Source organism: Pantherophis guttatus, chromosome 1 (genome assembly GCF_059756535.1).
Source record: "Pantherophis guttatus breed Tessera chromosome 1, ASM5975653v1, whole genome shotgun sequence".
Lineage (NCBI taxonomy): Eukaryota > Metazoa > Chordata > Lepidosauria > Squamata > Colubridae > Pantherophis > Pantherophis guttatus.
The window spans coordinates 87869277-87892179 of NC_142063.1; the positions used below are offsets into that span (position 1 = coordinate 87869277).

The 22903-nt window shown below is 37.6% G+C and overlaps 1 protein-coding gene and 1 long non-coding RNA gene across 2 annotated transcripts in view; one reads left to right on the plus strand and one right to left on the minus strand.

Moving 5' to 3' along the window:
• Positions 1–22903, plus strand: part of PRMT3 (protein arginine methyltransferase 3) — a 73160-nt gene continuing 50257 nt past the window's right edge. Inside the window, exons 1-9 of the mRNA XM_034417257.2 lie at positions 1–162; positions 262–409; positions 1800–1882; positions 5084–5133; positions 5973–6075; positions 9816–9969; positions 13714–13855; positions 16122–16187; positions 21515–21636. Coding sequence (XP_034273148.2) covers positions 135–162; positions 262–409; positions 1800–1882; positions 5084–5133; positions 5973–6075; positions 9816–9969; positions 13714–13855; positions 16122–16187; positions 21515–21636 — 896 coding nt within the window. The 5' untranslated portion in view covers positions 1–134. The remainder of the gene's footprint in view (positions 163–261; positions 410–1799; positions 1883–5083; positions 5134–5972; positions 6076–9815; positions 9970–13713; positions 13856–16121; positions 16188–21514; positions 21637–22903) is intronic.
• Positions 14896–19096, minus strand: LOC117665417 (uncharacterized). Its single transcript, XR_004591341.3, has 2 exons — positions 19009–19096; positions 14896–15067 (listed from the first exon to the last, which is right to left on the minus strand). It is a non-coding gene; the product is annotated as an uncharacterized LOC117665417 (long non-coding RNA).

Sequence of the window (22903 nt, forward strand, 5' to 3'; positions counted from 1 at the left end):
GGTCGGAAACCTGACACTTAACCCGGAAGTGAGGGTAAGCTTCTCGCTCCACGTGGGAAGAGTCTGGATGTATGTGTGTGTTGTTATCGTGGGAACTTTCAACGAAGGCTTTGAACTTTTAGCGCGTTGCAGTTATGAGTGCCGGGGCATCTGCGGCGATCGGTACGTTTTTCCCCCCTCCCTCTCTTTTCTTTCTCTGCAGATTTCCGGCCAGGTTGAGCTGTGGTTTATCCCCCTTTTTTCCCCTTCTCGCTATGGCAGGCGAAACGGAGGCACCGGCACGAAGGCTTTGTTTGTCGGATAGCGAGAATGAGGACGCTTGGGAGGAGGAGGAGGAGGATGGTGCCGACGATCCCAGCGCCGGGGTGGAGAGACCTTCGCAGAGCACTCCTTGCCTTTTCTGCGACAGGTGGGAGTTTTAGGGAAAGGAGTTGGAAAGAAGCCTTCCTTCCTCCAGCCTAACATCATGCGAGTTTCTGCTTTGTCTCTGTTATCTCCTTTCCTTCTCCTTGCTTCAGCAGAGTCCCCAAAGAAGAGGGGTGTATAAAAGGAAAGAAAAATCACCAGCAATTTAAACCGTGCCTGGAAGCTTCGTGTTAAAATGAAAGCCATCCTCTTGACACCAACAGCTAGCAGTCTCAACATTTTTCTTAAAAAGACAACCCATTCACACAATCTTTTTTTTTCCCATTCAAAAGTTGTTTAGTTAGATGCTGCCCAGAGTTGCTTGGGATAGCAAAAATGGGCAACACATAAATTTAATTTAAATTTAATAAACAAGTAACTGGATTTTGAATGTACAACACGCACAACTAAACATCGCAAAGTGCGTGGTTTTTTTGCGCTCTTTTCATTTTAGGATTTTGCTTGAAATGTGACTGTTGTTACATGGGAGTCTGCAGTTTTTGTCTGACGTTAAAAGCAGGGTTGCAGTCACGGGCTCCAACTTCTTGGGGGCCAAACCTCTAAACATGACCTTTCGTAGTGAAAGCATTGTAGAAAAGTACAGTAGTCCTTGACTTAAGACCACAATTGAGTCCAGAATTTATGTTGCTAGGTGAGACATTTGTTAAGGGAATTCTGCCCCATTTTATGATCTTTCTTGCCACAGTTGTTACGTGAATTACTGGTTGTTAAGTTGGTAATAACTGTGGTTAAATGAATCTAAAATTCCCCACTGAATTTATTCATCAGAAGGTCACAAAAGGTGATCACTGCAACCATCATAAATATGAACCAGTTGCCCAGCACCCAAATTTTGATCACATGACCATGGGAATGCTGCAACGGTCCTAAGTGGAAAAAGTAATAAGTGACTTTTTTTCGTTGTTGTTGTAACTTTGAACTGGCACTAAATGAACTGTTGTAAATCGAGAACTGAATGACCCACTGCTCTGTGGGGAATAGAAGACTTGAATACTTAACTCACAGTAGTGTTTAGTCTTTACCACATGTATTTCCTATCTTTCAGATACTGAATTTCTTTTGCATTTAATCATTGTTAGTTTTCTCATCTGACTACTGTAATCTATTTGTTCCCATCCTTGCTGCCTTTCTTTTAGGGATATTATTTTTTCTGTACATTATCATGAGATGTTTCTAACATCAATTTTCACTTCATTTTTTCACCTGATACTTCAGAAATATATTGCTTATTCTTTAATACATGCTCTGAATTCTGTCTTTCATAGTTCCATAATTAGATATTGTAATCTATTTCTGTTATGCTGTTTATGCCTACTTTTTAAAAGTATAAAATTGGTGTGTATGTGTTTTAAAAATACTGCTTTTTTTCTAAGATGTTTCAGTTCAGCTGAAGATAGTTTTTGCCATTGTACCTCAGACCACGGGTTCAATATTGAGATGATGGTTCAAAAACATAGTAAGTTTATTTCCACATATAGTATGGTTCTCTTTTTGCATTTTCAAAAGTTTATTAAACTTAAGGCTACAAAAAGAAAAGAGAAAAATTAAAAAACCAAATAAAGATCTACAAGTATTGTAAAATTAACTTAAAATTTTCAAAATTTATTTTTTGAATGTTAGAATTGATTGTATCAATTTAAAGTTTTAAGAACATTAAAGTAAATCTGTTAAAAACAAGGCAGGTAAAAATTAACTATGATCAATATGACAAATTGTTTTAAATGGAAAAGATTACAATAATTTTTGCATTAAAAAAAATCTGACAAATTTAAAACATAAAGAGATTAAACGTTAAAGACTTATATTTTACTAAGGTGAAGAAACAAACTTTTGATGTGGTATTATAGGGCAAAAATTGTTTCCATGTTGATTTAATTTAATATCAGATGTGTTTTTTAAATATTGGTTTGTATGTCTGTGCAAATTCTCAGAACTTAATTTTCATTTTCTACAGAAGTTGTTCAGAAATTCTAGTGAAAAGAATGGATGCAATAGTAACATTGAATTTTTTTCTTATTTGATTGCAATGTTGTAAAGCTTAACAATTCAGAAAAAAATTGATATTGGAATATAAGAAATTTTTAAGATTCAGTTTTCTTCCCAGCTTTCTATTCTTTTTAAGTAAACATTTTTAAATCTTGTGCTTACACAAATCAAAATATTAGCTGCTGGTTATTTAGTGTCTTATTTTCAATTCTTATTATATTCTTTGGGATAAAAACTGGACAAAATGTTCATTTTTACTACTGCAGTTCTTCCTAACCAGTAAAGTACCAACTTTCTCCATCTGAAATGTCTGCCATTATACTTCTCCAATTCAGGGAATAAATATTTTATTTTTTTGTTAATAAATTGCCAAATATTTAATCCATTTAATAATAATGTTGAAGCCTGTTTATTGAGGTGTTGTGGAATGGTGAAACCAAATAACATTCCTAGGTTAGCCAGAGCCAATTTATTGCACAATAGGTTCAGAGAGGTATGTGTACCAAAAAATCTGAACAACTTTATGCTTCTGAGACCCCAGTTTTATACATTTTCAAACAAAGGATTCTATTAACTTAGCAGTTTATATGGTCATATACATTTGTTATATTTACTTGACATTTCCTAATTACTAAAGTTTCATATTATTCTTGCCAAACAATCATAATTCTTCTGTAAATTACTGGAGCATAGATTCAAATTATCTTCTATTGATAAATGACTTATAGCTCATGTGGATACCCTTGACCTAACCAACCTTTAAGCTGTATGTCATCAGAATGTTCCTTTCTTCTGACAACTTAGAGGCCTCCTAAAAGTATCAAAAGGATTTTGGCTGAGTTTGTAATTTTTCCAACCGGATGCATTGCTTTTAGAATAGAGTGAATAGAAAGTTATCCAGTGGTCATCTATCAGAGCCCGCTTCATTTACTTTAGAGGCAGGTTTTTTTTTCTTATTTATGGTTCCATTGCCATTTCATTGTTTACAAATTGAGCATTTTAATCTTAGGGAAAATAATTGCCAGGCTTTGTTAGGTGAAAATATTAAATGTATGCCTTATTCAGAATGTTTGCCTTACTTTGAATAAAAATATTGTCCAGTGTTGATACTTTATTTAATTTATTTGTATGTGAAATTCTTTTTATTGGTTTGAAATTTAGAGAAATTTCATTCTACAATTTAAGAAACAATGAGAAGTTCATGTATAAATATCCTATACAAATTTCTCTGGGTGTGTTTGTGTGTAGAATTTTTAGCATGTTCATGATTGTAGGAAGAATATCTTACCTTGCTATAGAATTTAACATATAGTAAATTTGTTTTCATTTGTAAAGTGAGAGTATCAATGGAAATGGGATATATATAAAGTGAGTTAGATTGTTTTTCTGTGAGTAGAAGAATAAAACATTTAAGTTGAATTATATGGAAGTGTGAAAAGTAAGCAGTAAAATTGTTGAAATTGCACTGGGGGAAACTAAGGTTTAAGTCCACCTTTAGTACAGAAGATCATAAGGTGACTTTGAGCCAGTCATTCTCTTTCAACTCAATCTCCCTCATAACACTATTGTGGCAAAATAGTAATTTTACTATTTTACTCATTCAATAGTAATGAGTACAATTCAAAGTGTTGCCTCTAACTCTACCTCTCTGATATATTCCAGCAGAGGGAGCATGCCACATTCCCCAACTCTCAGAATATAGATAAAGTCACAAGTTCTTCCTGTGATGGATCCCACAGTCTACAATCCCTGCTCTCTCCTTGCAGAGTTAAGATGACTGCCTAGTGTTATTTCCAGAACCTTTGGGAAATAGGTGCTATTGTAATGTCTGAATGTTGGTTACATTATCCAACATTAATGAATTATTAACTTATTATTAATATTAAATAATAAAATTATTAATATTAATAATCGGGAGCAGGGGTGGGTTCTACTTACTTTTACTACCGGTTTGCAGCGGGGCCGCGCATTGCGCTTGCTTTGCTTGCGCGCGCGCTCTTCTGTGCAAGCGCAGAAGCTTCTCCACATGCGCAGAAACGTTTTGATGACATTAGAGTCGATGGGCAGAGCCTCCTGCCGGTTTTACTACCGGTTCTATAGAACCGGTGCGAACCGGGGGCAACCCACCACTGATCGGGAGCCAGTTTGGTGGAGCCAGCAAGCTAGAAACTGGAGGGGCTGTGATTTCTAGTCCTGTCTTAGGCCCAATGCCAGCCTTGTGACTTCGCCAGTCTCAGCCCTTGAAGAAGCCAAAGTTAAGCCGTTTCCAAAAATCGGCAGGGGTTAGCTCAAAACAGTTGTCAGGAATCAACATTGACTCAAAGGAGTTTGTATACAGTGCACACAAATGCACATCAATTGCTGGTCCAGTAGTTATTGGTTGTTTTTCTACTAAGATTGTTTTATTTTGCCAGATGTAAATTGCTTAAAATTTGTGATTGAAATGGCATTCAGATTTTGTAAGTAGCGTAACTCATTACATTAATAAATAAGCTTTGTTAGTTTTTGTGAGAAAGTCAAATATTCCATTTAGTATAGCAAACTTATAGTTGTACTGAACTTGACAAAGAAAATCAATACAGAAATAAAATAATGGGAGGAAGTATAAAAACATAAGAGAGTAAACAGATTAAGATTCTGATAAATATTTATGTTTTTCTGCTTCTTTCAGGGCTTGACTTCTATGGCTACATTAAGCTAGTAAATTTTATTAGGCTGCAGGTAAGTTTTCAAGTATTTTGTAAAGTAGATGTAATTTAAGTAATGTTATTTAAATTACAGAGTGGTGAGAAGAGTATGTTCTACATTTGGTATTAGGTTTCTGAGAATGCCACTTGAAGAAATTGTGAGAGTGAAAAAACTAAACCAAATATGAATGTAAAATCCATTTTTAAAAATTATTTATGGTGGATGATCTTGATGCCTAGAATATTACTTCACGTAAGAACCGTAGTTAATTGGGTCAGTTTATCAATATAGTAAATAAGTGTGCATAATATTCTATGCAATCTGGAAATGTGTAAGTTTTAGATCACTATTAATATCCTATGGCCATTTCTTACCAAAATGAAGACCACAATGTTCAGTAATGTTTATTGTTTCTAGATCTAATTTTAGAGTTGCTTATTGTTAGCAACAACTTGTTAATGGCAAGCAATGGATTTGGAAATGATATATTGTACATATGTGTATGTATATGCTTTCTTAGATGTTTGTTTATTTGTGTCAGAAGCATCACAATTAAAATAAGGCATACTATATGACATAAAATTTAAAATACAAGATTAATCCGTTGTTACAGTGGATGAGAAGGGTAAAAGTTCAAGTTAGCACTGCAAAAAAGATTTTTCTTTGATGGGAAATTAGGAGCATTATGTATACAAGAAAAATAAGAAATTGATAAAGACTATCTTCAGCTATAAATTAGAGGAAGAATGTATCGTTTGTAGAACTATGCTACAAGTAGATCAGATGTCTAACTTTAAAAATTCCAGTGTGTTATTTCAGTATGATACATTTTTAGGATAGTCTGTCACTTCCATGTTCATTTACTATTTCAGAAGCCAGATGCAGAGTATGTTAATTCTCTTAGACCTCCATTTCCTTGGAACGAAGATAACTATTTGAAGCCTGTAATAGAAAATGATTTATTACTACAGTTTGGTAAATTTTCTTTTCATTTTAAATTTTTGCATAGTATATAAAATTATAAGGAATTTTGTAAATGACTTGAAGCCTTGTCCAAATCAAGATAGTTTATATTTTCAAATGGAATAGGAATTATCTGTGCTTTAAACTGTTTGAAAATACCGTGTTTCCCCCAAAACATGACATGTCCTGAAAATAAGGCCAAGCCTGAATTTCGTTAAGAAATGCGTGGGCCTGATGGGCACTTACCCGTGGGCCCCATGAGCATAGGGGCCCCATACTAATCTGTGTATGTTAACCCTTCAATGCACCTTGTATCTTATAAATACAGCAACATATTTATTACATTTTACTGCATTTTAAAATTAATAGTAATATAATGCAAATATATGTTTAATTTTATTGACCATTTACATTTGTATTCCTATGAGTAGTTGTCATAGGGCAGTGGTGAAATCTAAATTTTTTTACTACTGGTTCTGTGGGCGTGGCTTGGTGGGTATCGTGTGGCTTAGTGGGCATGGCAGGGGAAGGATACTGCAAAATCCCCATTGTCTCCCCACTCCTGGGGGAAGGATATTGCAAAATCTCCATTCCCTCCTCACTCCAGGGGAAGGATACTGCAAAATCCCCATTCCCTCCCCACTCCTGGGGGAAGGATATTGCAAAATCTCCATTCCTACGCCACTCTGGGGCCAGCCAGAGGTGGCATTTGCCAGTTCTCTGAATTACTAAAAATTTCTGCTACCAGTTCTCCAGAACCTGTCAGAACCTGCTGGATTTCACCCCTGTCATAGGGGCTCCAGTACATGGCTTTGCCCTGGGCCCATAATGTTGTTAAGACGGCCCTGTCTAACCGGCTATATATCTTAACTGCATAATGATCCCAATATTCAGAATGGCCAGATTCAATGCCCTTCCAACAGCCTTTGCTGAAGGAAGATATGAAAAGATCCCCCTTTGAACAAAGACTATGTTCATGTGGTGGAAGAATAATTGAAATAAGGAAACGTGTTATTCTGTATTGCCCTTTCTATGCATGTGCCCGCCAGGAATTTTTACTAAAATCTTTACTAAATATCCCAGTCATTCTGATCTATTTTATCTTAAGATGTTCTTATTGGATCAGTCTGATTTTATTTCCTTGACCATAGCCGTGTACTGTTCTCTAGTTTATGCAATATGGTATAGTATTTATTCTAATCCTTTTAGATATTTTCAAGGTGGATTTGATTTAAAGCGACTTGATTTAAATCACTAGTAAAAATGCTTGATTTAAATCAACTTGATTTAAATCATAATTTTTAAACAGCAACTTCATCTCTGACCCGCTGTTGACTGACAGTCCCATTCACTTGAATGGGTGATGTGGCAGTGACCCAACAAGGTGAGGGACATGGCGGGCAGCAGGTGAGTGGGTGCCCGCTAACAGGTGCTGCCATGATGGATCTGAAATGTAAGGACTCATTCTTGCTGGTAGTTAGAATCTTTAATATTATTATTTGCAAATAAAATGAAGGTTTCCTATTTAACTTGCAGAGCTTGAATTCATTGAATGAGTTTACCAAAAATGTAAATATACATTTACCAAAAATGCAGAATATACAGCCTCGTGCTACATAACTAAGCTCCATTTCATGCTGAATAAACTAAATTATTAATGGATCTTAAATAGAAAACTATCTTTAGATAGATTTTTACTCCGAAAGCGTTTTATTAAAACAAATTTGATAAAAAAAAAATCCGATTTAAATTTTAAAAAATTCATTTTTCAATTGTTTTTTAAAAAAAATAATTGTTTTTTATCTATCCTGGATATTTTAGAACAATTGTATTTTTTTCCTTTTTGATTTTATTTATTTATTTATTTATTTATTTTCAATTTATATACCACCCTTCTCCCTGAGGACTCAGGGCGGTGCACAGCCAGAATTAAAAACATGAAATACAAATATTAAAAACAATTAAAATCTATATAAATTTGGCCCAAAATTTAAAAAACCACAAACAAATTAAACATTTAAAAATTTTAAAAAATTTCTTCGTAAACCAGCCCGGCTTGCTGGAAAAAGTGGGTTTTAAGGGCACGACGGAAGGCACTGAGGTCTTGGATTCTCCTTATCTCTGGGGGCAGCTGATTCCAGAGGGTAGGTGCCCCCACAGAGAAGGCTGTCCCCCTAGGGGTCACCAGCCTACATTGTTTGGCTGATGGCACCCTGAGGAGGCCCTCTCTGTGGGAGCGCACGGGTCGCTGGGAGGTCATCGGTAGCAGCAGGCGGTCTCGAAGATAGCTAGGCCCTATGCCATGGAGCGATTTAAAGGTGATAACCAACACCTTGAAGCGCACCCGGAAGACCACCGGGAGCCAGTGCAACTCGCGCAGGAGCGGTGTTACATGGAAGCGCCATGCTGCTCCCATCACTACCCGCGCTGCTGCGTTCTGGACCAGCTGGAGCCTCCGGGTGCCTGTCAAGGGGAGCCCCATGTAGAGAGCATTGCAGTAGTCAAGGCGAGAGGTGACGAGGGCGTGAGTGACTGTGCACAGGGAATCCCGATCAAGAAAGGGCCGCAACTGGCGAATCAGGCGAACCTGATAAAAGGTCCCCCTGGTTACAGCTGTCAGATGTTCCTCCAAGGACAGCTGCATATCCAGGAGGACTCCCAGATTGCGAGCCCTTTCTGTGGGGGCCAAGGACTCGCCCCCAATAGTCAGTGATGGAGTCAACTGACTATATCGGGATGCCGGGAGCCACAGCCACTCAGTCTTGGAAGGGTTGAGCTTGAGCCTGTTCCTCCCCATCCAGATCCACACAGCCTCCAGGCACTGAGACATCACTTCAAGGGCATCGTTGGGGTGGCCTGGGGTGGAGATGTACAGCTGGGTGTCATCAGCGTACTGATGGTATCTCACCCCGAAGCCACGGATGATCTCGCCCAGCGGCTTCACATAAATGTTGAACAGAAGGGGTGAGAGGACCGATCCCTGCGGCACTCCACAGACGAGAGGCCTCGAGGTCGACCTCTGTCCCCCTGCCAACACAAACTGCGACAGGTCGGAGAGAAAGGAGGAGAACCACCGCAATACGGTGCCTCCCACCCCCAACTCTTCCAGCCGGTGCAGCATGATACCATGGTCGATGGTATCAAAAGCCGCTGAGAGGTCTAACAGGACCAGAACAGAGGAGCAACCCCGTCCCGAGCCCTCCAGAGATCATCAACCAACGCGACCAATGCCGTTTCCGTGCTGTGCCCAGATCTGAAACCCGACTGGAACGGATCTAGATAAGATCTGCTGGTCAGTGACTGAATAAAGATTGATTGATGATAGAGTATTGTACTACTGTACTAAGCAAAAGTAAGTAAAGGAAGTTCACATTATACTCACTCCTGAGTTTACATGTTGTGTTGTAATAATATGTTGGAATACTCTTGGAAGACAGGAGGAAAAGCTGAAGAAAATTGGTGTGCAGAAGATATCTCAATCCAGAGGAGGAATGGAATGGGAAACATTTCAGAAGGGATTCCAGTTATGTAAAAAAAAAGCAAGCGAGGAAAAAAATTTCAGTCTTGCAAGATTCTGTTAAATGTAACCTTGCAATAAAGATAGAGCTAGTGTTCCTGGCTGTGCTTCTTGTCTGGACTGTCTTTCAAAACTAACACATATTTAAGAAATATGGTCAGTATCCATTCTTATTCAAAGTTAAACCATTAAATTCCATTCCATATTTGTACAAATATTTGTATTTTATTCCCAGATGTAGAGGACCTTCTTGATTCTCCCAGTATCTCCTGTCCTAATGGAGTATCTGAGGCGTCATCTCTCCTTGAATGCTTGAAAAATGCTGAGCACAGAACTGGGTTGGCAGAAGCTGCATTGGCCAGAGCCCAAGATGATCTACAGAAAATGAGGTAATCATTTTGAATAATGCACTTTTTAGTTCAAAACCTTGAACTAAAGATTCAACTTAGTTGAACCAAGATGAAACAGGAGTATATTTAGTGAATTAAAGAGAAGAAAAACTGAACAATTTGTCATTTAATGAATGGATCAATAAGAAGGAAATATTTTTTACAAAATTGGAGTGTATGTAAAACACACTCTCCTGTTCCTTAAATAATACAATAAAAAATAAACTTAGCAAATAGGAAATAGCAAGAGATTTATTAGGCAGTGAATATGGAATGTAGACTGGATAGCATAATCATCAAGTGGATCAGGGATGGATCTACTTACCTTTACTACCGGTTTGCAATGGGGCCGTGCATGTGCGTGCGCTTTGCTCGCGTGCACACACGCTCTTTTGCACATGCGCAGAAGTGTTATGACATCGGGGTTGGTGGGCGGAACCTCCCTCCAGTTTTACTACTGGTTCTATAGAACCGCTCCGAACCGGGGGCAACCCACCACTGAAGTGGATACATAGGTAGCTCAAAAATCATAGTCAGAATGCCCTCGTTGAATTGGAATTGTCTAAAGATTCAGCCCTAAGCTTGCATTTTTCAATACTTTTATTAGTGTTGGAAGAAATGATACAGTGAAAGCTTCTCACATTTGTAAATAAGGTGAAACTAGATGGACTATCTGGTACCCTAGAAAACAAATGAAATTCACAATTTGTATAGTGTACAGCATTGATGGTTAACCTTTTTGGTGCCAAGTGCCCAAAGCGCGTGCACAAATGTACATGTGCGTGTCTGAAAATGCAATGCGAGTGCCCCCCACGCATGCGTGCGCATCCCCACACATTCGCCCCGGGCCCCCCATGCCCCATTTTGGCTTCCAGGTTGGTGCAGGAGGCTATCCAGGCTCAAAACAGGGCATTGGGAGGCCTCGGGTGGCGCCCCAGACCCTGTTTTGGCTTCCAGGTTGGTGCAGGAGGCTTTCCAGGCCCAAAACGGGGCGCCGGGGCACCACGCAAGGCCCCCATGCGAGGCCCCCCGTGCCCCGTTTTAGGCCTGAAAAGCCTCCTGCACCAACCTGCACCCCACATGCATGTGCCCTACCCACCACGCATGCGCACACGCATCCCCCGCATGTGCCCCATCCTGCACCCATGCGTGGCAGAGACCTGAAGACCAGCTGATTGGCAGGAGCTGGGCTGGACCAACGGCTGGTGTGCCTTCAGTGAGCCATGTCATAGGTTCACCATCACGGGGCTAGAGAAATGTCCTGAAAGTAATAAATGAAGTTCAACAGAGGCACACGCGAAATTCTTCATTTAAAGTCAAAGACACAGTTACAGGATTGTCTGGCTTAATTACAGTGGAGGATGTCTGGAGGATGTTTGGCTTAATTACAGTGTTTATGAAAAAGGTGTTTGAATAGTAATTAATTGGAAAGCTGTATGTATCAGAAATGTGTCATTAGAAAAAAGTCAATTTTAGGCTTCATTAATAGAAGTATAATTTCCAAAACAAAAAAAAAATATTGCTCCAATTTATTATTTGGTGAAATTTCATACTGAATATATCTAGTTCTGGTTGACACATTTTAAGAAGGATTTAATTTAGACAAATTAAAACATCATGGAAGGCCAGTAAGGATGATCAGGAGACTAGAAACTAAACCTTACCAGAGATCAAGAAATTATGAATATGTAACGTTGGTAAGACTGAGCAGGATTATAACATCTTTAAATACCTGAATAATATTACTAGAAAGTCAAAACAGGTTCCTCATAATTCAAGAATGCATTTAATGGAGCTAAGCTATTGGAAGACAGATTCTGATTTAATCCTGAAAGAACCTCATAATTCTTAAGAGCAGTTTACCAGTAGAAATAATTACCATGAAAGAAGTGCTGTCCCTTTCATTGGATGAGTTCAACTGGAGGCTAGATACTTGTGTTTTAATTTAGGTTTTTGTCATAAAGTATGGATTGGACTTGATGGCCTAAGTAGAGCATTCCAGCTCAAATTTTTTGAATAGAGAATTGCTAAATCAATTCTTTCTGTTCTTTTATTTGGCTCAGTCCTGAGACAGGAGTGTTCTGAGTCACAAAATTGATTAAAATATCTATTCTGAACTCACAGACTGAGCACGACTGCACTTTTCTTACCCCTTCATTAGTTGCTAGTGATCCAACTAGAACATACATAGGGAATCGGTAGGTAACCAGACGTCATCCTGTCAGCAACTCCCATCAGCATGGCCAGTAGCCAGGGATGTTGAAATTGATCAGTGTCGATAGTCTCATCCAAATATTTTTGTTGCTATAAAAAGTACAGACTGGCACGTCCTAGATAGCTATCCTTAAATCCTGCTTTACAGGAAGAGAATCAGATGCCCAAGGCTGCATCAAAACACATGTAAAGTGTTTTAGTTATAGGCTAGAAGGGAAGTCAGAAATCATCCTAGAAGAAGGCATTGGCAAATATTTCTGTACTTTTGCCAGAAAAATCACAAGAGTAAGGCCACTTCATTACCAAGAACTAAGACGTATTTGATGTAGACTTGCCTGTAAAATATTAGAATAGCTTCTGTTCCACATTCTAGTTGTTTTATATGAGGTATTCTGAAATTATAGCCATTGTTCCTTCAAATAGTACTTTTATTTTTAAAAAATAGATTTTTGGACTATTGTGTTCTTAAATCACTCAATAAGGATCTGCTATTGCCTTATAGACTTATTATTGTTTTTGTAGCAGAAAGAGGATGCTGAGAAATAATACTAATTGTTTAAGTGCTTTTAAAATGTTAATTTCTCCACTGTTGTGGCCCTGTGATTATCTTCTACTTTTTCTTTATTGGTTGCTATTCCTTGAAAGGTTATTATTGTCAAAGGTTGCTAAATTACTTTAAAGTAATTGGACAAAGTTTTCTAACATCAACTGGATTATTTGGAGTCTATTCCCTGCTGTTTTATGTTTCCTGAAAGTACCTTTTAAAACGTTAGTATCTTAATATACATTTTGCTGTACTACAGCTAGAATTGTGTGTGTACCTTTGAGTCATTATTGACTCCTGGTGACCGCCTGGACTCATCCCTGCAGTTTTCTTGGCAAGGTTTTTCGGAGATAGTTTGCCAAGAAGTCTGCTTCTTGGACTGAGACAGAGTCTCGGCCCAAGGTCACCCAGTTGATTTTGTGTCTGAGGCAAGACTAGAACTCATAGTGTTAAGACCAATTGACTGCAAAGGAAACACAATCTTTCCATTCCCCCCACCCCCCACCCTCTAATCTCAACTGTAAATAATTGTCCTTTCATCTCCCACAGCATCCAAAACAACTGATGCTTCCAGGATAGGAAGTGAAACGTCTTCTATTTTCCTCAAGAAATCAGTCCAGTTGCCTTTTCAAAAATAAAAACCACTTTTGATTCAACTGGATGACTGAGGATTTTCATGGGCATTTGACTAGAACTCATAGTTTCCCAGTATCTAGCCTAGTGTCTTAACCACCAAATTGACTCTCATAGTTAGAACTGAGTAGGGTTATAGAAAACAACCACATACAGTTCTTCATACCCTGGAATGTTTAAAAAAAACCCAAAAAACTAATGTTGAAAAAAATTCCAAGCAACTTTCAATGCAGTAGCCAGCAGAGGGAGCTTCAGCATGTGGAAGCCACCAAATAGCACAGTATGCAACCTATATGCTGCCTTTTTATAGTTCTTGTACTATGTCTTCAGGGTATGTTTCAAATTGATTACAGGCAATTTGCGCAGGATTTGGTGATGAACACAGAAATCGGAAGTTGCTCATCTGCCAGCACGACTGGGAACTTAAAGGAGGATGAGGAAGATGTTTACTTCAGCTCATACGGGCACTTTGGGATCCACGAAGAAATGCTAAAGGTTAGGAAATGAACACAAGCATGTCTTTATGGTGAGAAAGATGGAAGTGAGGCTGTTTTTCCATATGTATACTGCAATACAGCTGCATTTTTAACCCTATCCATACTAGATTGTTATCCTGGTGAAGCTCAGGTAAAAATGCAAGAGAAAAAAGTGAACAAAATAACAGGACAAATCACACGTGTAAAAACACAGATCAAAATCCAAAGGACCATGTATAGTCTGCCCTCCCCATATGCTGCCTTGGTTGTTTTCCCCTCCCCTAAGAGTAACAGATCCCCTTCACTGGGATAGGAATTCAGCCATATGATAGCTAATATAGATTTAGGTCTTCCATAAACACAATAGAAAAAAAAAAAATCTCTGGAGGTAATTCTCCTCTAGTATTTTGATATTAAATAATTGACGTAATTTAAGATATCTTGTGATTAAATTTTGACAATTCTGCATATGCTAGCCTTTGGGATTTTGTCTACTCTAGCGCCAGCATTTACATTGCAGCATCTTCCTCTCAGTATGTGGACTAGTACAGAAAAAAAAATGAACTACCCTATGGATAATACAGATTCACATTCCGTGATGAGCCTGGTTCCCCCATAATGTTAACCACTCAATCACGATTTATAAATTACAGTGGCTGGATTTCTGTGTCAGCTGAGCTATAAATGAACAATCAACTGTATAAATTAGAACCTAGTCCGTGCCTTGGCTAGGTAAGAGAAGACTGGTAAAATACCTTCTTGCTTAAGCAGAGATGGGAACTCTGGGTCCCTCCAAATACTGAAGGGCTGCAGTACCGTTAGGATGAACAGTTTTAAGATTTTCAGACTTGTAGCCTTACTACAGCCTGAGGTCCAGTACTTCCACAGCACCATCCGTGTTTAGGATTGAGCTTTCAGTTCGAAGCTGCATAATATTTGTGATTTTACAGTATATTCTCTTGTCTTTAAATATTACATATTTAATAAACAAGATGCTTCTGAAACAATGGTGCTAGAATCAGATAAGTACTGTTGAATAAAGAGATAGGTTAATATTAATTACCTGGCAGAAGCTAATTTAATCAGCTTTCTAGATATGCCCAAGGGTGGGAGTACCTGAGTCAAACAGTGAAGTCTATATCATTGCAATGCTGATGAAGACAGCAAATTCCACATCCTTGTTCTTTGAAACTCTGATGGAAAAGGAATGCAGAGCAAGCATTCCTGTGGACTGCAGCAAATAAGAAGGTTCACAAATGAGATCAGAGTAATGGGATTTTTTTAGATAGTTGTGTTTGAAATTCACTAAAACAGTTTAATTTACATTATTTATGCATAAAATAAATAATTTCAAGCTCCTCTCAATTTCTGATCAATCACTCTCAATCCTGAAAGGCACTGATTCAGATATGTAGGCTTCATTCCCAAATGCGAGTTTTGGAATTTAGCTTGCTAGCTGCTGCAGGGAATTGTACTTTTGTCCTTTCGGTGTTTCATCTAGTGGTGCAGTATCTGATTTGTATGCAAGGAGAAGTTCTCACTTTTTTTTTTTAGTTCTTTTTATATATTTTTTTTAAACCTGCGTTTGCAAGGAGTTAAAAATAGGATCTCAGGCACTGTCTTCCTTTCGTTTGCTGATTGGTTCTCCAGCCACTTACACAGATAGTAAAGCATATGGCTTTCTGGCAGTTTGTCTATCTGCCCACATTTATTAAAGGGAATGATGTTAGTTGCTAACAGGTTACAGAGTCAGCTGTAACACAGGTTATTTTCTCTGTTCAGGCGTGCAAACTGGAAAACTACCAGTACTCTGCACACTGTAGAGTTACTTAGTTTTGTACCTTTTTAGCTTTATATATATACTAGCCTCAGCAAAAGCTAACTAAGAAATAAGTGGGTAGCTGTGCATCCTGAATATCAAATTAAGACTAGTATTTTATTGCTTTTACAACATTGTATTACTGTGCTTGAAAAATTAGAGAATGTCGGTAAAAAAGAAGATATGTGCATTATTTCCTTACAAACAGAAAGGATGAATAATTATCCTAGTCTGTTTAACATAAGGTCTGATAATTTTGTTGCTGCTAAAAAATCTGTATTAGAAATTCTGTAATACTTTCTCAATAAAGTACTTTTTTTTGTCACATTCCAATGCCTGGTCATACTTAAAATACTGCTTTTGTTAGATGGGTTAAGAAATAATTGCTAGGTTATGAACTTTTGATATAACTATCATTGGACAATGAATAGCAGTCAGTGCTCAGGATACTTTTTTTTTTTAATAGGATAAAGTGCGTACTGAAAGCTATCGTGACTTCATTTATCTAAACCCGCACATCTTTAGAGATAAGGTAAGTGAGCTGGTTTTAAAGCTGTTAATGTATTTGCAGCATGTGATGCGCTAAGGTAATAAAAGTCTCCTGGATTGGATTCCTTCTACAATTGGGATACTGAATCTTTTTGACAAGGCTTTGATTGAATGTACTAAAGTCCTATTACATGGAGAGCATTATTCAGTTGCAGGAGGGTGCAGAATACTGATAAGAGAAATGCTGATCAGCATTGTCATTGTTCAGTGTGCTGTCGTGAGTATTCATTAATTTTGATGACAAGGTTTTGTTGAGCCTTTTCTTGTTTGCTCTTCTTAAGTGGTATCTGAAATAAGTGTGTGAACACTTACCATTCTAAAATCTACCCCAAGTGAATTTCTAACCTGCGTGTTGTATGATAAAAAGTTTCATGAAGCCCCCTGAGGTACTGGCTTCTGGAAAGAGTTCAGATCCCAGTCTTATATGGTTTGAGTGAAACCCATATAAATAATTTCCTCCTGGTAAGTTTCTAAAAAACATTAGCAAGTTCTGTCTTTATATAGGACTAAATCTGGCTTCTGTGTGAAGAATTAAGGAGAAATTTCCTGACAATGAGAACAGTTAATAGTGGAGCAGCCTGCCTTCAGTAGCTGTATGTGCTCCAACACTGGAGGCTTTTAAGAGGAGACTGGGCAGTCACTTGTCTGGAATGGTATAGGGTCTCCTGCTTGGGCACGGAGTTGGATTAGAAGACCTTCAAGGTCCCTTCCAACTCTGTTATTCTGTATTCTGTAAATTATGGAATAAGAGTAAACAATAGGAAAGGAAGATCAAGTCAGTATATGCCATTGCATATTCAAGACCATATTCATATCATCCTTTGCCTCTGAAAGTCTCCTTTTCTCACATTGATTGGCTCTTGGTCAGAAACGCACACTTAGAAATTACCTTCAATTAAAGTGTATCTTCTTCTACACATTATTTTATTTTATGGAAGGAATTGTACCTTGGAGGTTGCAGTTAACATGTATCTTTTAATTTTTAAAACTCTGGTAACAAAGGATACTCTGGAAACTTTAATTATGCTAAGTGTATAATCTTAGAGTCCTTCTGTTGAACAAAGAGCAATATTAACCCTGATCTTGTATGTGCCACTTCTATGATATAAGGAATCGTCTTTATTTTTGTCTTGGAGCTAGAGAACAGGCAGAAAACATTTTCTCTGTATGTGCATAATTAAGAATTCTTTATACCAAATGAAAACATACCTTGACATTTATGGGAAATACTTGTAATATTTTATTCATAATAAAATTATATTTTCGTTGAGTATGTGTAGAAAAGCAGTTCTGCTTGTGGAAGGTAGGCCCATCCAATTCAATCATAAGCAAGTGGAATAGGAGTATCTGCTATTATAGACTATTTTTAAAATTTGGAACAAATACTGCTTTGCCTTGATATTCATAGGCAATTGTCTATGCATGCTTAAATGGATAAAGGCAGTGATGGCTGGAGAATTCTGGGAGCTGAAGTCCACACATCTAAAAATGTGGTGGCGCAGTGGTTACAATTCAGTATTACAGGCGAGCTCTGTCTACAGCCAGCAATTTAATCCTGACCGGCTCACAGTTGACTCAGCCTTCCATCCTTCTGAAATGGTAAAATTAGGACCCAGATTGTTGGGGGCAATATGCTGACTCTGTGAACCATTCAGAGAAATACTGGAATATTAGGAGTTATAGGACAACTATAGTCATAACTGATGATATGGATTTTTAAAGACATCGTCTGAAAATTTGTTTTAGGAATCATGTACTCTGATTGGGGAAGATAGGATATTGATTAGGTTTTCAACCTTTGGGCTTTTGATTCTCTATTGTCTAGCAACATCAATAATTTTAAAAGTTTAATTTAGAATAATCAAAAATTGTGCTTAAAAAGTATGGGAAAACCCAGCAATAAATGTTTGTGGAAGAAAAATGCTAAGTTTGGTTGTGGTAAAGACCACAAATACACAGGCAGATCATTCAAAAACAGCTACTTTCTTAATTTTTAACATGTTTCTGCCAAGTAAATTGTTGGATCTGTGGGTGTTTGGGGGAGGCAAAGTACTGATTTGCCTCCCCCAAAGTACTGGGGGAGGCAAAAAACTGCATTTACACTTGTATGCTTATTATTGCTACAGAGCTTTGCCTTGCTAGCTTGGAAAGTGGATAGATTTATTAAAATAGCCTCAGTAGTCCTCTGAATTGTTCACATTTTACTATGTTCACATCTTAACATAAGATCTAAACATGCTTTCCATGCTTCTGTGTATCTGCTGAATTTTTGTGCACTTAATTATGGTAGGTAGAATCTGAAGAAATTTATTTATATATTTAAGTGATTTATGTGGCAGCTCTTCTCACAATGATTACTTTGGGTTGGCGTACAAAGGTTAACAGAACTACTACAACAGATAATCCAAATGCAGATTGTAGATGCATTTGTAGAGATTCATCAAGTGCAGTAGGTGTATCATAACTCAGTGCCTCAATCATAGTTTTTGGTGATTGAGGAAGTTGTAAAACTTCAGTATTTGTCTTCATGCAACTTCCCGTGCTCAGTGATATACTGAATAGCAGAAAGTAAATCCATTAGAGTTGCAGTTCACTACCATCAAGATCATTAACATATAGAGATGAAAATAATACTTGTTTATAGCTTATATGGTTAGAGAGTTATCTGAAATTTCCACGTATTAAAAAAAAGTTAAATATCTTAAGTCTAAATAAGTACTTAATAAAACACAGCAGGACATTACAAAAACACCTCATTAACGTGTAGAGTGAGTTCATTTTAAAGCGAAAATCATTTAACTTACTTCAAGAAAGGAACAATTTTTACTGCCATGCCAACATTTAAAGTATTCTTTGCAAGGGAAGAGATGCATTTCCTCTATGGTTCTGCTGACTGGCATATAATTATAGTCAATCTATATAAATAAGAAAAAAATATAATTGTGGTAACGTTTTCTTTATAGTTGGCATTTTTAAGATAATGAACAGATTGAAATTCAGCTTTGCCAAAAAAAAAAGGGGGGCGGGCGGGGAGTCTGCTTCCATTCCACATTACTATGATAGAAGTTCATTGTTTTAATTCTTTTTTGATAAGTTTTTGGAACTCCAGTCAGAGAAGCTTGAGAAGGAAGTTTAAATACAATAGTGACTAAAGTATAGGAGATTTGCTTTTCAGTTGCCTTCAGTTACCTTTCAGTTGATATTAATACTATCCTTTTCAAGCATGTGTGTTACTTTGTCTTTTGGGTCCACAGTATTTTATCCATATCTACTCATTTTGTAAAAGGGGGTATTTTGTTTTTTAATTGCTCTCTTTCCATGCTAAAATTGCACTTGTGGGTCCCACCTGGCTGCTAGAGAAAGTTCAAGAAAATGGGTCTAGGATTTTGTTAATGCTTCCTGCAGGAATGGGGTGATGTCAATGTCTCAGAAGAGAGCATTTGATTGCCCTTCATTAAAAGGGTTACTATGAACCCAGCTGAATTGAATAATTGTTATCCAACCTTTAACCTGCCTTTTGGGGGGAAATTATGGAGATGGTATAGCTATAAAACAAAACAAGTTACAGAACTGAAGAAACGTTATCTGGATCCTTTTCAATCAGGGATCAAGCCTGGGGATGATTGAAAGTGCATTGGTCACTCTTGTTGACTTTTGACAGGGCTTAAAAATTCTGCTAGCTCTTTCAGCAGCTTTTGATACCAGCTTGGTCCAGCTTAGTCTGGTTAAAACACCAGACTAGAAAGCAGGAGGCTGTGAATTCAACTCCCGCCTTAGCCATTAAAGGCAGCTGGCTGACCTTGGGCCAGTCATACTCATGGTTGCTGTTGAGAAAATAGGAAGAAGTAGCATTAGATATGTTTGCCATTTGCAATCTTCTCTGCCATCTTCCCCAGAAAGTCAATGGAGGAGCCAGCAGGGAAGGTTGCCGCACAGCTGAGATTCCCTCCTGGCAAGCAGCTCTTTGAGAAGGATTCGGGTTTTCATGTAGCTGATATCCACTTCCCAAAAGAAAAGGACTGCTTACTGAGGGGAGGGAACTCCTTTGGCAGGCTGCAGAAATGGAGGACAAATTTGATCTCTGTTCTTGCAGCCCTTCAGAGATGGTGCCCACAAGAGTTTATAAGCTTCCCAAATAAATCCATTTCATATTTTCCTTTCTTCCTTGCAGACAATTCTCTTTTCATTTCTTCAGCTTAAAAGTTATTGCAAAACTTCTGGTTTTATTTTGGATTATGAACTGAGAATAAAATAAAACCTCCTTCAAATTCTAGCTTGTTAGGAGAATGACAAACCATGAATGATTCTGCAGTAAGTTCTTGCTTTGTAACCTTTTATTCCCTGATTTTGCTGCTATTAAATAACAGAAGAAGCTAGATGAGACTAGTGTGGAACATGCATGTTATTATCATAAAGCCAGAATTCTATGTGTGTTTTGTGATGTCAGAAATAGGCTCCTGGCCAACCAGCATATCCTACTAGCCAACCCACCACCTGATCTTTCCACCTTCATTTCTTTTTCTTTCTCTTCCTCTTCTCAACTCATTAATGTCCATTTCTTTTTCTTGGTCTTTTCTTCCCACTTCTGCTCAAAATATCATTATTTTGGTCCATGTTCCAAATAAAACAGTACCGCTTTATTTGATATTTGAACCAAAACATTTAAAATGCATGTTTTAGTTCAGGTACCAATCAACTCAAACCTTCAACAGTACAGTTTATGCAGTTTCCCCTCCCCCCCCTTTTTTTGGGAAAATGTAGATAACTCTTCATTGGATCTATTCAAAGAGAGGCTACGCAACCATTTCCTGGGATTCTTTAACTTGGGTTCCTGTGCTGAGCAGGAAGTTCGACTTGGTGGTTTAAATGGCCTTTTCCAGTATTGTGATTCTAAGTGTTTCTTGCCTCTGGTCTGTTGGCAAGCAATTTTGTTGAAGGCTGCCAGATGTCCTAGTACTGCTGGTTGTTCTGAATATCTCAGAATTGCAATGTGAGTTCAGAAGTGCAAATGTTTCTGTTCTGCATCCGAAGATGGGTGTTTTTTATGGGCTGAGACATATGCTTATAACAGCAAGACATTAAATGGTTTTTAATCAAGACTAAACACTAAAGACTTTCAGTATATCTCTTAAGGAATTCAGCATTTTTAAATGTTATATTTTAAAATTTCTCATTAACACTGAGTATTCATGACTAGATTTTTGGTTACAGATACTATTTAGTAACGTCACTCAATGCCTTCATCATTATTCTGTAACCATTATCTGATTGCAATAACTTGCTTTTTTCTTCTTCTTTGCACTTCATTAGATTGTCCTAGATGTTGGCTGTGGCACTGGAATCCTTTCCATGTTTGCTGCCAAAGCAGGGGCAAAAAAGGTGATTGGAGTAGATCAATCTGAAATCATTTATCAAGCCATGGACATCATTAGGTAGGCACCCTTCACAGATTCGACCTCATTAAAATAAAATATATGATAATGCTTAAAGAGAAGATAAAGGAACTTTCAATGGACTTCAGCCGTATCAGACCTATTTTTGTTCCAAGCCTAGGAACTAAATGGAAGCCAGATATTCTTGGGTTTCTAATAAAAGACCTGTGACCTGTAAGTAGGCCATGTTTTACTTTTTTATTTTCTGCTGGGTAAAATTACAACTATGCTGTTCAAAAAAGTCAGTGTTATAAATGTTCAGGGAATAATCCTATAAATGCATCATTTTATTTGCAAGCAATGGGAAACAGAAGAATTCTCTTACTTTGAAAGGTTGGTTTATTTCTTTTTTGAAAGCAGTACTTCCCCACTGCTGTCACTATGATTTTACAGATAGGAAATCATTTGATTTATAATTTGCAAGAATATGTTAAGTCATATATCAAAAGCAAAATGTCTGCTAGTGGAGTATGGAATGAAGATTGGCAGATGCCGTTTACTTGTCAGTTTTGTCTTATTTCTTGGAAAAAAGTGGGGGGGAATCAATGCGTTTGGCTGCATCTGTATTCTCCATTTATTTTATGTTTAACAAATGTTATTAATTTTTGGACTGTCACAATCACTAGACTCTCAGCTGTTATAAGAGCAAAATGGGTATTTAAAATACATTCTTGAAAAGTCTAAAACAACTATAAAAACCAATTTTAATAATTTATTATATATCAATCAAAAATCAAATTAACATCCCATCATTTCACATAGGGCCTCCAAATACTTCAGTTTCCAAAATTTTTGTAGAGTCTAAAGAGTGATAGCCAGTATAATTTACCTGGGGAGTTTTACTGAAAAGCATAAGTCCTCTCCCTTCTCATTTTATGAGGGATAAACACTGAGGGATCACAAACAGTTTCTCTCAAGATGCACATTGGGCAAGTCAATTCTGGTTTGAGAAAATCTTGCAGCTAACTCATTGCCAAATCACATATCAGCGATGGAAGAATGGGAGTTCTTAGGTTATGCTGAACTTAAATGAGTTAATAGGAGTTTAAATTGCACTGAAAATCCGATAGGAAGCTGGTAAAAATGAACATAACCTTTGGTGAAAGACAACAGGGTCACTACGTTCTGGATTTGTTGAAGTATGATCTTCAGAGGCAGGTACCAGTATACAATCTGGGTCAGTCACTGGGACCAGAAGTGACTGACCCAGATTGGATCCTGCAACACTATCCTGCTGCATTCATGAGCTACCAGTATAGTACATTGC